Raw genomic sequence first — 12,837 nt, 5'->3', positions numbered from 1 at the left:
AAGCAGTGGCTGCGATGCTTTGCGTGCCCTGTCAACACAGCACTTTGTTTACGTTCAAATTTGTCAGATGCTACATTATGCACGGTTGAAATTTGGGGCACCCTTTAAAAGGGCATTTGCTGGTGGCATTTTTTTTAAAAAAAAAGCTTTTGTTTCCTGCCAGTTTTCACATTCAGTGTAACTTCATAGTGAATTTACAGAACTCACCGACACCCACCACTCATGCATAGCATTTGGGGACTGAGAGATTAAGCATTGCAATTTGTGTGGACAACCTTGCACGGCTCAGCGAAATAGACTTTGTACTCTCATGTTATACACTCAGATCATACAACATAACAGGCCATTCACTCCATCATACTCGCTCCTACAGTGTCTGCGAAACCAACTGTGTGACGGATTGTTTAACCCTTTAATCCCCAAAGGAGAATGATCTTGAATAAATACTCCCTGATCCCTCAAAGATAATTATGCAAAACTTCTTTGCATCTGTATTCTCAAATCAAACCGTGTCCAGCTATTCTCTAGAAAATATCTTATTTTAACATCTCAGTCTGCACCCATTCCCATAGCCTCCAGCAACATTCCCAACCAGATACCTGCCTAGCTTATTTATAAGTGTCCTTTATAAGTATCCTCTGATTTTGCTGTTTGTGACACTATTGTGTGTGCTTGTGTGAAAATATTTCTTCCTTTCTGAACAAGTGATGCATATTTCCTGAACTTGAAATGTCAGTGCAGGGAAGGAAATGAAAAGAATCATTTAAAAGTGTTTGTTCGTGTGTTCTTCCCTTTTGTGTTGGTAGTTTTGAAGACTCGATTGATGATTTACTTGTAGAGATAACAGGAATTGTACATCACAGAATAAACTCCATCAAAGCAGCCTGCTCCTGCTCCAAAACAAGTTTAGAAAATACCATCTTATGTTCCTCTTAGGAATGCTTTCCCACTGTTGCGAGTAATATACAGTATAAGGTCTGCTGTCAATTATGTTTGTTCCAAGGGTTCTAGGCTTCTTCTGTAGACTGCTTCTCTTCATTTGAGTCCTTCACCCTCCAGAAAGTCATACTTCAAAACCTATAAAGTCAGGCTGACAATTGGAGTTGTATTGTGCTCGGAATAGATCGCTTTAAAGTAGCAAGGTTGAGTTTAGCAGCTCCGCTCTGATGTGAACAAACTGTAGCCTACAATTAGTGTTATTAAAAANCAGAAAAGTTCTGTGTATTTTACTGCTTTCGTTTGTTGCTGAAGTGTCTAATTCTGAATCTATCTGAATTCTTAGGAGAGGTCCAATGGATTCTCTCTCTCTTGGGATCCCTTTCCTATATCAAATCAAGTCCATTTCTCTCCCTGTCCTTCTTTGCAATTCAAACACTGTTGGCATCTTTGATGAGAATTCTCACAATGTATTTATTCAATTGCATTCCACACGACTGGGGCCACAAAAGAGATTTTTAGTTCTATGAAGTTTGCAGTGTGCTTCCACACAGTACGCATGACTGTGATGTGGTTTTCTGATGATCTGGAAACCAGTGAGAATCCAAACATTTGAGAGAAGAAATAATCATTAGAAACAAAACAAACCAGAAAACAGCTGATCCCAGCAGGTCATAATCTGATTCTTTGAAGCCCAAAGTGCTGTCAGATCTTTGTCAATAGAGAGCAAAAGCATTGCGTTTTCCAATAATATCAAAATCCTGAAAAATAACAGCATTTCTCAACTGTTTACAGAAAGTACCAAAGTTGAAAACTAGTATGATCATTTTTCCTTTCATCTATTGTATGCTATTTTGTCTGTTTATTTGAGCCATGTTTTAATTCACCCAATTTTCCCCTCATGAGGGTGTTTGATTCCTATAACCATCCACTAGGGTATGGTTCGAGTGTCTCAGGTACCTCGTCCAAATGGCCATTCTTCACACATGAGGAACTGTAAACTTATAGTTCATGTATAAGTTTAGCTGTGGGTTACAGGTCCCTCTATACTGTCCCTAAATTGTGCACCAGCCTCCTGTCATTCCCATTTCCTGTCCCATTGCATTTCCATTTCCCACACTAACCATCCTTTGTGGTCTCTGAGTTAAACTGACAACCTGGTGCCAAATTCTGAGCAGTTTTGTGCCAAACCCATTAGGAACTGGTTTGAGAGCACCCACAGCCATTTAACTTTGGAATCTCACAGTTGAGGATACTTTCATCACATCAGTCTGGGTTGGCTTCTTAACACAGACCCTGGAGGTGAAAGGGCTATTGTATTAACTCCCTGCAGCTCCCAGTATTGTTTGGTGATTGGTAAATGGGTACTCTCTGCACTCAAACTCTATTGAAGTGGCTGAGAAATCTAACACTTTAACTCACTGGTGGCCTGAGGTTTCCTCCCCTTTGCTGCACATTTTTTTGGTCTGATTGTTTATTTTATTGCCATGCCAAATGTATTTTAAGATCTTGGTTTTTCTGCTTCCAATTTAATTTAAATCCTTTTGATTTGATTTTCTTTTTTTACTTAATTTTTTTGCTCTGCTTTACTTGTTTAAGACCGGATTTTGCACCTATTTTCCCTGTAATTTCGTTTTCAACTTTTTCTTTGCTCTTTTATTTTCAGTTTGTTTCATTCATTCTTAAGATCTTTAGTCCTTCTCCCACACCCCATGTCTGTTTTGCTTGATTGCATATTTATTTTATTCCCAGTTCTGATTTGAGTGTCAGTTGCTTCCTATAATATTAGCGGGAAAAGGATAGGGTTTTAGAAGGTGGATTAGGATGATCAAAGTAAGGCACTGAATAAAAAGGTAAAATGGAACGATTAACAAGAAGCATAAAAAANTAAGCTTTTATACAAAATATTTTCAAAGGGAATTCATTTGTTCCTCACTTACTGTAATTCCAATGTGTTACACAACATGTAATGACTTTAATGTAAAATCCATTTTAATTGTTTCCAGGCGTTTTCTCAAAAAAGAGCGGTTACATCATCTGACGAGAGTGACTTTGAAGCCAGGTTAAACAGCTGGAATCTTGGGGTATGTTCTTTATATGAGCTTTGGGTTCAGGTTAAGTTGGCTGTTTAAAAACTGTTTTTATTGAATATTTTCTTTTTCCGGATGTTTTTTTTGGCCAAATTTTCCCCACCTCTTACTCACCCTAACAGGGTTTGACTTCTTTCTCATTCTCCTGAGCTGATATTCCACAGGAAATTGTCATCTTACTCATGCAACCAATCTTCATAGATGAGCTGACATAGTAAGTGTTGAGCCAAATTCTTCCATCACCCACACATAGTCCACCTGTTGCAAATTGGCTGCATATCAGTCAGTTGCCAGAACTATGGCTTGTTTTCCCTACCTAATCTGGTCAGATGAGGCAATTGTAGTTCAGTTTGAGATCCACTAACTCAGCACAAACTGGGAATTGAGCCAGGACGGTCTATATCTTGGTCCTTCACCAGATAAATTCCCAGCACCATCAAGGAAACTGCTTCTTCCCAGTCTTTTGTCATCTCTTGTTACATACCTTCAGTGTGGGGGATCACATGATTGACATTGGCTGGCTGTGGCGATGCTTACTGTAAATACAATGGGCCTTCTCAACAGTGTGGTGTTTCTGTACTTTCTCCCCCTCCCTGCCGTGGAATTGATGAAGAATCCAGTGAAGAGCCAGCAAAACTCAATGACAAAGGGTTCTTCTGGTTGGTCTAAAATATTCTGATTCTGACTCCTCTGTTCCAGCACCTCACACTGTCCTGCTCACATTTTACATGGTTTTAATAACAAACTCCCTTGCTCAGTCATAGGATTTTTACTTGATGGTCTTGTTCAGTTATCTTTGCCAGACTTTCTTTGGTATCCTGTTCAGTGCAAACCTGACCAATCACGTCATCGGGGGGGGGGGGGGAGGGGGGAAATCTCTGCTTAAATTCTAGGCATTTTGACAAACTTCTGGTTGCTCACATAAATAGAGCAACCGAAGTCCACACAATAGCTCCACACTTCAGTGACTAACCCTGTTGAGAATACACTATTAGTAATAAACAGATCAAAGTGAGTACAGTCATCCCATATCCTTTAGTTGTGGGTTTGCATGAGAGCAAATAGAATGGTATTGGCCTCTAGAAACTTCAAAGTCCTTTTAGTAGTCAGTGAAGGAGGCGCCACAGACAGCTGCAGCACGGAACTGCCTGAGCCTTATGTTGGGAAGTGTACTGGACTGCAGAAGGGGAACGAGCTGTAGCTCATTTCAACAAATGTTAAGAAATTAATTCTCTTCTCAGCCTCGGTAGTTACAGGTTGATTATTCTTCTAAAGAAGCATCACTACCCTCATAAAACTAAAGTACAAAACTGAATGGGCTTCAAATATATCCACCTAATTAAATAACAAGGCAGCAACATTCAAAGTCTGAGACTCCGTGCCAACTGCAGTAAATCCTGGCACTCAGCAGTGGAATAAAAATTATTCATTCTCTGTTGTTTGTCACAAGGGATTAATCCACTTTTGTGAACGTTAGCATTTGTCAAGGATATATTTGCCATCACTGGAAAAAAGCATGATAAAAAGGCAACAACTAAATGAAACTGTATTTAGAAAAAGCACACACATACCAGGAAGTATAATCTATTCGAGGGTTCAAAGGCGGGTAATGAACAGCACGTGCTTTGTTTCTGTGATTTAGGATGGTAATTGATCTCTTTGATTGCAGTGCAGATGTGTAATTCTCAGGGCCTCATTCTGAATAAATTAAAATTAATAAATAAGAACCTTAATGTGTATGTTTTAAAGTGTTCCCCATTTTCTTTCTAGCATTTCCCCTTCTTTGGTAGTGCCAGTGATGCATTCAAGCACTGAGGCACTCCTGAAGCTCAGCAATCTTATGATTATTTGAATCAATGTTCATTCATATTTTTGTTAGTCATCATGTATATGATCTTCCTCATTTAGGGAATGCAATTGGTGTATTCCACAGTTAGCATAGCTTCTCTGAGAACCTTTACCGCAATTACAGGGTCAATCATGACCCTGAGTCAAAGGAAACTAACTGGGTTTTCACTCCTTTTTCCCCCCCCACCACCACTCAATAATGATCAAGGCATATATGCCTCCCCACATTGCAAATTCCTGGAAACATTTTCCTAAGTAATGTATCTATTGGGAAATGTTACCAAGCCCTAGCATCATCATCATCTCTGTCAGGCCCATTTTTCTCAGTTTCTCTAACCCAGCTTGGTGCCGGTGGGATAAATTGGAAGTGCTCCTCGCCTTACTGAGAATTCTTCTTCGCCTGTGCTATTGGTGGATTTTGTTCCATTCTCAGCATTAATTTTTTTCCAGAAATTTGAACTAGCTATCGTAACCATTTATGAACTAAGAAACCTGGTTGCTAAAGTCAGCCCTTCTGCCCATACAATACAAATTACATTTACACAGCGCTTTGCATGTCGGAAGGACGTTCCTAGGTACTGGACAGTCAGGCATTTGATACAGTTTTACATTTGATGGTGTGGGAGGCTGTGGGGGAAGATTGTGCAAATTCCATCTATTCAGCTGCTGGAGTGAAAGCTGTGCTGTGTTCAGCTTGCAGTGTGTTCCTGCTGGCCCAACAGGCCAAGCTGTCTTATGTGGTGACTTAAAATGCAAGCCCTTATAAGCCCCTTTTTTGTGGTTTATTATATTTGAAATGCTTCAGCCTTTTATGTAAAGAGTCTGTTTGAAGTTTTTGTCACGGGTGTGAAGTTCAGGATTAGACATGCAAGGCGAGGTGTGATTGCAACATGCCTCTTGTGGTGGTGGTGGAATGGGTTTGAATGTAAAAGGTTTTGGGAATCGAGTCCCTGTGATGCCATTAAGATCTTCTGCGAGCAGGCACCGTTGACTGGTAAACAGGGACTGCCTTTTTAGCTGCCTTCTTCTTTTGAAGTCACCTGTTGTGTGAGTCGAAGGGAAAAACGAAACCTTCAGTGATCGATACTAGTCTGGGCGTTGTTTGTTTTTGTTTTACAGATAGAAAATCCTAGATATTTGAGGGAGAAACCGATCTCTTTGTCTCCGGTAGGTTTTAGATTTTCAAATGATGGTACCGTTAAGGGTATTTGACATGGGGAGGGGGGGGAGCAGGAGAAATAGGGTGGTGGCACTGATAATTGGAATCTGTGCATAATGAAATTGAGTCTTCTAAAGACTCCCCCCACCCCCCCCCCCTTCCATCCCTCTTTGATCTTTGAACATGATCTTTTTTTTCTGCCACTTCTATAGATTACAACAAGAACAAGCCTGGGAAAAATTAGCGCACTTCGCGAGGAGCAGAGTCTGGCTCGAATGCATGAGAAAGAGGTAAGAATATATGTGTAGCTAGAACGCCTACTGTAGCTCACACACCTGGCCCCTTTTATTTGATGTGCAACAATTAAAACTCTGAAAAATCGCAGTAGATGAAATTGAACCTCTCTCCTTTCCCGGTCCTCGTCATACAGCATTGTTGCAGTATGCAGGGAATCCCAGAACACAATATGCAACGGAACCGCAACCTTCACTGTGAGTGGAGAACGAACCTAACCGTTATTATCCCTCAGTCAAAAGAACATTTCTCACGTAGCAAGTTGAATAGACATCAACACTATGGTATCTGCCTAGTAATAGACTATGAAAGGCGTTTATAAGCAAAAATGTAAAAGGGGTCTCTTTTGTACCATGTGTAAACACATACGCATGCACCAAGTATAAACCATGTGCACTGGGGGAATTACAGGTGCCCTGGTGTTAAGTAATTATATAATCCATCTTTTTCATAATTACATAATTAAGGGCACCTACATTTTATGAGTTTTACATATAGCATAAACACACACCCCCCCTCCCACCCTCACTAATGTAATTACTTTTGTACTACATGATTTCCCAGTGGTAAGCTGCTCATCTAGGTAGTCAAAGATAGAGCAAATAGGTCGCACAGATGATAGCTCCCTATCTGGTCTTCAGTAGAGATGAGTCACTTCAGAGGCAGAAAAGGTTTTTGGTGACAATTTCTAATAATGTTTTTCTGTTAATGAAATTATTGGGCTTTGATTTTTTTTGAGGAAAGGCGTGGAACATTTCCGTGAATGTTGGGTAATGCATTGGCTGGAGTGTGTTGCAAGGCAGTAACATATCGAGCGGTTGAGGTAATGTCATAAATTGTACTGGAAAAGCTGGAATCAGTTTCTGTTCCTTAACTAAAAACAGAAAATCTTGCTCTTTCATTTGAATGAGTTTGCAATTCGTCTCACTCAGGGTTTTTTGAAGCCCTATTCATTTTAGTGGCTATACAATCTGTTTCACTGATTTTCTTCCAAACTCGCTGTTGGCAACGATTTAATAAATGCAAACCACAATTGTGTCAAGCAACGAATGTTGAGAAATACGGCCCCTCAGTTTGCAGCAACGTGTGGTGTCTAGGAGCATCTCGGTCCTGACATTTTGACCAGTTCTAGAATGATTTTCGTTCATCACACATTTTGTGAACAGTGAACGATCGTCCAGATTAACTGGTCATTCACTTCATGGCTGTTCGTGTGGCGTTGCAGGCACACTTACACTTAATAACCAACAACTTTGATGTGATAAGGTGCTGTAGAAATGCAAGTTCTTTCTCACACTTATTCAGACTTGTTACTCATTTATCTTCTGCAGTAGTTCATGTTTGCTGACATTACTGCAGACAGGATTCTGGAATACTTGTCTAGTACATTTCCATTTCCGACACCATTTATCTGTGTGGCCTCTGTGGGAGAGACTCAATTTAGTGTCAACTTGGGCTGTTCTGTGTAAGATTGTAGTGTTAATCCCCAACCATCACCTGGTGAGTTGAGACTGACCCTAAACTCCTTTTAACCTTGTAGTCATCAGAGAGACCTAAGAGAAACGATTTCAGCCTATCCGTCTGGGTTGGATTAAAAATGAGGTTCCAGAGGTCAAGGGCTGGAGGTCTCTCTCTAATATATATTTCAGATTTGAACACTATTGGATAGTTAACCCTTTGTAGGTTGTTTCTACGCCCAAAATAACCTTCTGAACTTTGCTGCTTTGTAAAAGAGAAAGGTACTAATGGGGAGGATAAAGAAATGCTTTGCAATGTCCCTTCCCCCTTTTCCAATGCACAGTTGACTTGTTTGCTCTTGTTGACATAATGTACAAAGCAGTTTGTAGACTCTGCCTGGGTGTTGTTGCTGCTCCTGTCTGACCCACCAGGAAGCGAGCTTGAGTGACTACAGATTCCTGAGCTGCTCAGACCATTTTGAAAAGCTCCATTTGACGGCCCTGAACCATTGAGAAAGATGCAGTGGCCTTTTAACCTTGTCATCTTTTTGACACAGAGTAGCAGCGAGTGTTAACTACGGCTTTAAATGGGTTAAAAGGAGAGTGATCTTGGTAGATTTCGTTTGCACAGTGTAAACAGTATGATGGAAATGTACAAACAGGTGTGTTAAAGTGAAGATGTTATTGTCAGGCTGGCTTTGAACCTGAACCTGAACCTTCACGGGGTGTTGAATTACACAGGGTGTCCATTTTGTTTCTATTTTAGGAAAGGGGACCAACAGAAATAATCAGAGTATCAATATTAGGTTACCATTCCACACCATAAGTGTTTCAGCTCCAGACCCTGAGTTAAATGTTCGAAAAGGAAATCTGATGTCAACAAGGAGACGCTTGAAAGTTGATGTGTTCCTGCAGCTTTCCAGTTCACATGTTTGGTCAGTGATCCCTATGACTATGCCACCGCCAGAGCATTGCTCCAAGGTTAGAATCCAGAAATGGCCTGAGAGAGGCATCTGGCTTAGGGATTGTTTTAGTTCTTGTGTATTTATCTCCTCTAGCTTCCCATCTTGGGGACTCTTAATGAGACTTTTCTATTTTGCACTCAACCGCTGGGAACCGGGATTCTGAGCATGTGATGCTCACATTTTCCTTTTAATTAATGCACCACTGACACAATGTTTGTGTTGAACTGTTTCAAATTGGTGGGGGAATATTGCGCTTAAATTGAACCTTCTAAGCAAGGAAGGTCTCTTCTCTGTGCCTCTTTATGCTGAGTTAGCTAATGTCTAACGTTGTGCTCCACTACTGTCAAGCACTCTGGGATGCTATCTTGCGTGAGGGGCACTATATAAATGCAAGTTGTTGTTGTTGTCTTGAGCAGGGGTAGGGATACTACTGATGGCTGAGGGTCCTGGGTTTGGGAGGGGAACAGCAGCTACTATAGCTCCACTACTGCACCAACTTTCAAATACCTACCACCTCAGCTCACAGCTGAGAGAGGTATCCAAGGGTACCTTGTACCAGAGGAAACATATCCAAGCAAAGAGCGAGTGCTGTGTGGGGAGGGCCGGGATGAAAAAGGCTTGTATTTTAACTCAAATTACCTCCAGTTTCTGAGAAATTTCAGGCTTCCTAAGATAGTTTTACTTTAACGTTTTCAGCCCATTAGTCTTCCGTAATCTATGGATTGATCTGAGTGCTTAATGCATACAGTCGAAATGATTGCTGATGTGATTTTTTGGTTGTCAGATGGTGAAAACTTATCTCTCACTGAGTTACTCTGATCACCTGGGCAACAAGATTGTAATCCATTGATGGCAGACTAACGGTTAATAGATGGCCTGTCATGACATGGATTAATATGTTTCTTATTGAACCTGAGTATATCTGAATCTGTGCTGCTAATCCTCTATGCTGGCAGATGGCTAAGGGGGGGAAGCAAATTTCTGGGGAATGTGTTCTTTGTGTTTTCTAAGAATTTTATTGTTTTAAAAAAAACTGAAACAAAAATGATCAAAACAAACCAATATTATTCGCAGTACAAGCATTAGTGGTTTGCATAATCCTCTCTGTTTATTAATAGTTACTTCATGGGCAGTAAATGTCTGTCTCACATCTGTTGCACATTTGTTGGGCCTTATTAAAACCAGCATTTTTAAAAGTGCCAAGTGTTTTGTCACGGAGATGCACAAGTAAGGAGACAACACATGATCAGTTTAAAAGCACACGTTCATCTTTCTCGTACAGGTCCATCAAAATCAGCTCAACTTTCTGAACTTAAGGGTCTTTTGTTATTTTTTTTGAGGGCGGGAAGGAATTGCTTCCAGTGTCCCCATCATCTACTCTGTAGCTGCTAGATGGCCCAGTTCCTGGACAAAGTTCTCTGTACTCTGCCCGTAAATACGCCTCAATTTTATCTTCAAGTTCCAGCGTTCCAAATGTTTTCATTCTCCTGGGACAAGGCTATCCTTGTGACCTATTTCTCCAGGTACATTTTACAGGTTTAGTGTTAATATGTAGGCAGTTTGTGAGTGCAACCATAAAGAGCTGGGTTAAAGCTGTCCAGACTCCATTAAACTGGCAGAAATAGGCACTCTCTGCCCGTTGTTCATGGCTGGGTTTGGCCCTCGTATGAAGACATAATGTTAGTACTCACCCAGCCCCTGTAGTAAAATAGTGTCTCTAGGTTTTGTGTATTTAGTTTGTCACCCAGCCCCCCGGCCGGAAGTCAGCCTCTGAGTTGGTTGGTGGGCAGCCTGCTCTCAAATCTCTGACCTGGCCTCACACTCAGCATAAGAAGAAGAACATCCAACTACTCTCCTGTTTCTTTTATGAACAATAGCTATTTCAGAAACTGCACCTGGTTTGCAGAAAGGGAGTTTCGCTTTTAATCTGCGTGACGCACCTCTTAGAAGGACCTAAATTGTGGGAAAGGCATTTGAAAATATTCTTGGGTAATGCTTGATGTGCTGTAGGCTGTGATGTGGTTTAACTACAGCACTCTTCCCGTAAGTTGCAATGTTTTGGTTTAATTAATTCATCTTAAAAGTCCCAGTCTTTTAAAAGTAATTCTCCACCCACACTGACACAGCCACAGTGCTGAATTGTACTGTGATTACTTGAGGTGGTGAGAAAGACCAAAGGAGGAGGAGGAACTTCTAACCATTGGATCCACTGTGTAATTGAGCTACAGCTGACAGCTTTAGAGATTTAAGAATATAGTACATGTGTTTTGAGTGACAAATTCACAGTAATCAGTTGAAATCTGCTGTTTATCAAATTAATTGTTGAGTTGCTGCTGGAAGAAATGTTTTTAGTGTACACAATATTAATACCTGCATAATACACTGATAGGTAATGTCCTGTGCCTCACCCTTTCTGTCCCTCATGAATGTGTCCCGCATTGATAGCTTGTCTTCTGTTGTGGGAGATCTGAACCAGCATGATGAAACAAGGTTTCTGAGTTTGTATGTAAAGGTAGCAGGGTGGGGCTTGTTACCAAAACACTCAGCCTCTGGGTTCAGGCGATTTTGGACGTTGGTAATGGAAGCTTTTCCGTTGTCTTCTGAGCTGACCAAGTTACCAATCGTAACTTTATAAGCACTTGCAGTCAGTCATGTTTCACACACTTAAATGGTGTGTTTTCTCTACATTTCCTGTGCAAAGCGCATCCTTTGCAAGTAGTTTTCTTCCATTTTGGTGTCACGTGAGATCACCTGGACTATGGGCAGAGGAGACGCTGGAAGTTGCATGGGCAGATTTCCTGAGTGTCAGCCTGGTTCAGTTGGGAGGTAGCACTCTTGCTTCTAAGTCAGAAGGTTGTGAATTTAAACTAGACATTGAGACTTGGAACTCATTTTGTCTAAGATGACGTTCCAATGCAGTGTTGGTTGGGGGTAGTTGGAGCACCATTAGGCTCCATGGAGGTGTTGTTCTTTAGATGGAAGGTTAAATTGAGGCCTTATGTGCTGGTTCAGGTGGACGGTAAGATCCCATGGTACTATTCGAAAAGGGAAGGGAGTTTCTTGCAGTGTCCAAGCTGCTTGTGACCTTCTCGCATTAGTTACTGTACTAGGCACCCTTCTTTGAATCGGGATGAACTGCTTTGCTTTAGTATAAAGAGAACAGTGGGTCCACATGATGAAATGATTGAACCATCTACCCATGGGTGGGGGGAATGATAACAACAAATGGGAAGTGGAAATAACTTTTTATTGATTTGCGTATCATTTTCTATATACAACAAAGTATGTGTAGCATTCCCCTATCACTTGACTACAGTTTACTTTTAGACCCTCTTAAAACAAAGTTACTCTCAGAATCTTCTTAAAGCTACACTTGTAAATATCAGGGGTGATGTACAGGTTAGTGATGCTGTAGGAATGCCTATTAATACTGTAAATCACTGATTGTAATGTGAAAGTGGTTCTGTTTTTTGGACAGCGGGTACAGCAGAACAGTGGACGCAGCGAATGGGTTTTAAGGGCTGGCACGCACAGACTGCATGTGATTATAAATAGATTGTTCGTTCTGGTGCTGTTGTTTGTGGGAAGTCAATCTGGTGGTTTGGTAATTGGTTATGCTACTTAATAGTTTCAGTGCATGCCCTCTGCACCCTCCCTTTTTCCTATTTGATGGTACTGTGAAGTACTATTCTGTGAAGCGCTTTGGGACGTCTAGAAGACGTGAAAAGCGCTATATCAAATGCAAGGATGATGATTATTATTATTACTGTAAAAGGTTGGATGATAGTAACAATAGGCATTTGAGTCTGATCTGCCATTTTATTAGTTCGTGGCAGATTTATTATTATTATTATAAAATTAGTACCATTTATTTTGCAGGAATGCAGATAAAGTATCCAAATACATAGCTTGATTTCATCACTCTACGGTTCCTGAGATTTGGCAACTCTTTCCTCTGGTCTTGTTTTCATATAAAGTGTCAAAACAGTTTGTTAATTTGAAACAAATTTTATCATTAAAGTGGTTGAAATCTGTGTGTGCATTCTTTGAATAATATTATCCCAAAAAACACCCTTTACACCTGTTAA

The 12,837-nt window shown here is 40.7% G+C and overlaps 1 protein-coding gene across 5 annotated transcripts in view; it reads left to right on the top strand.

Moving 5' to 3' along the window:
* The window catches only part of cep112 (centrosomal protein 112), a 111,596-nt gene that overhangs the window by 11,776 nt on the left and 86,983 nt on the right, over positions 1–12,837 (top strand). For all 5 annotated transcript variants that reach the window (XM_042342386.1, XM_042342383.1, XM_042342385.1 and 2 more), the window contains 3 exons: positions 2,943–3,020; positions 5,994–6,041; positions 6,246–6,323. In XM_042342386.1, the coding sequence (XP_042198320.1) occupies positions 2,943–3,020; positions 5,994–6,041; positions 6,246–6,323 (204 nt within the window). The remainder of the gene's footprint in view (positions 1–2,942; positions 3,021–5,993; positions 6,042–6,245; positions 6,324–12,837) is intronic.

The sequence above is a fragment of the Callorhinchus milii genome, unplaced genomic scaffold (assembly GCF_018977255.1).
Source record: "Callorhinchus milii isolate IMCB2004 unplaced genomic scaffold, IMCB_Cmil_1.0 Scaffold20, whole genome shotgun sequence".
Taxonomy (NCBI): domain Eukaryota; kingdom Metazoa; phylum Chordata; class Chondrichthyes; order Chimaeriformes; family Callorhinchidae; genus Callorhinchus; species Callorhinchus milii.
This window is presented reverse-complemented; position numbering and strand designations above follow the sequence as displayed.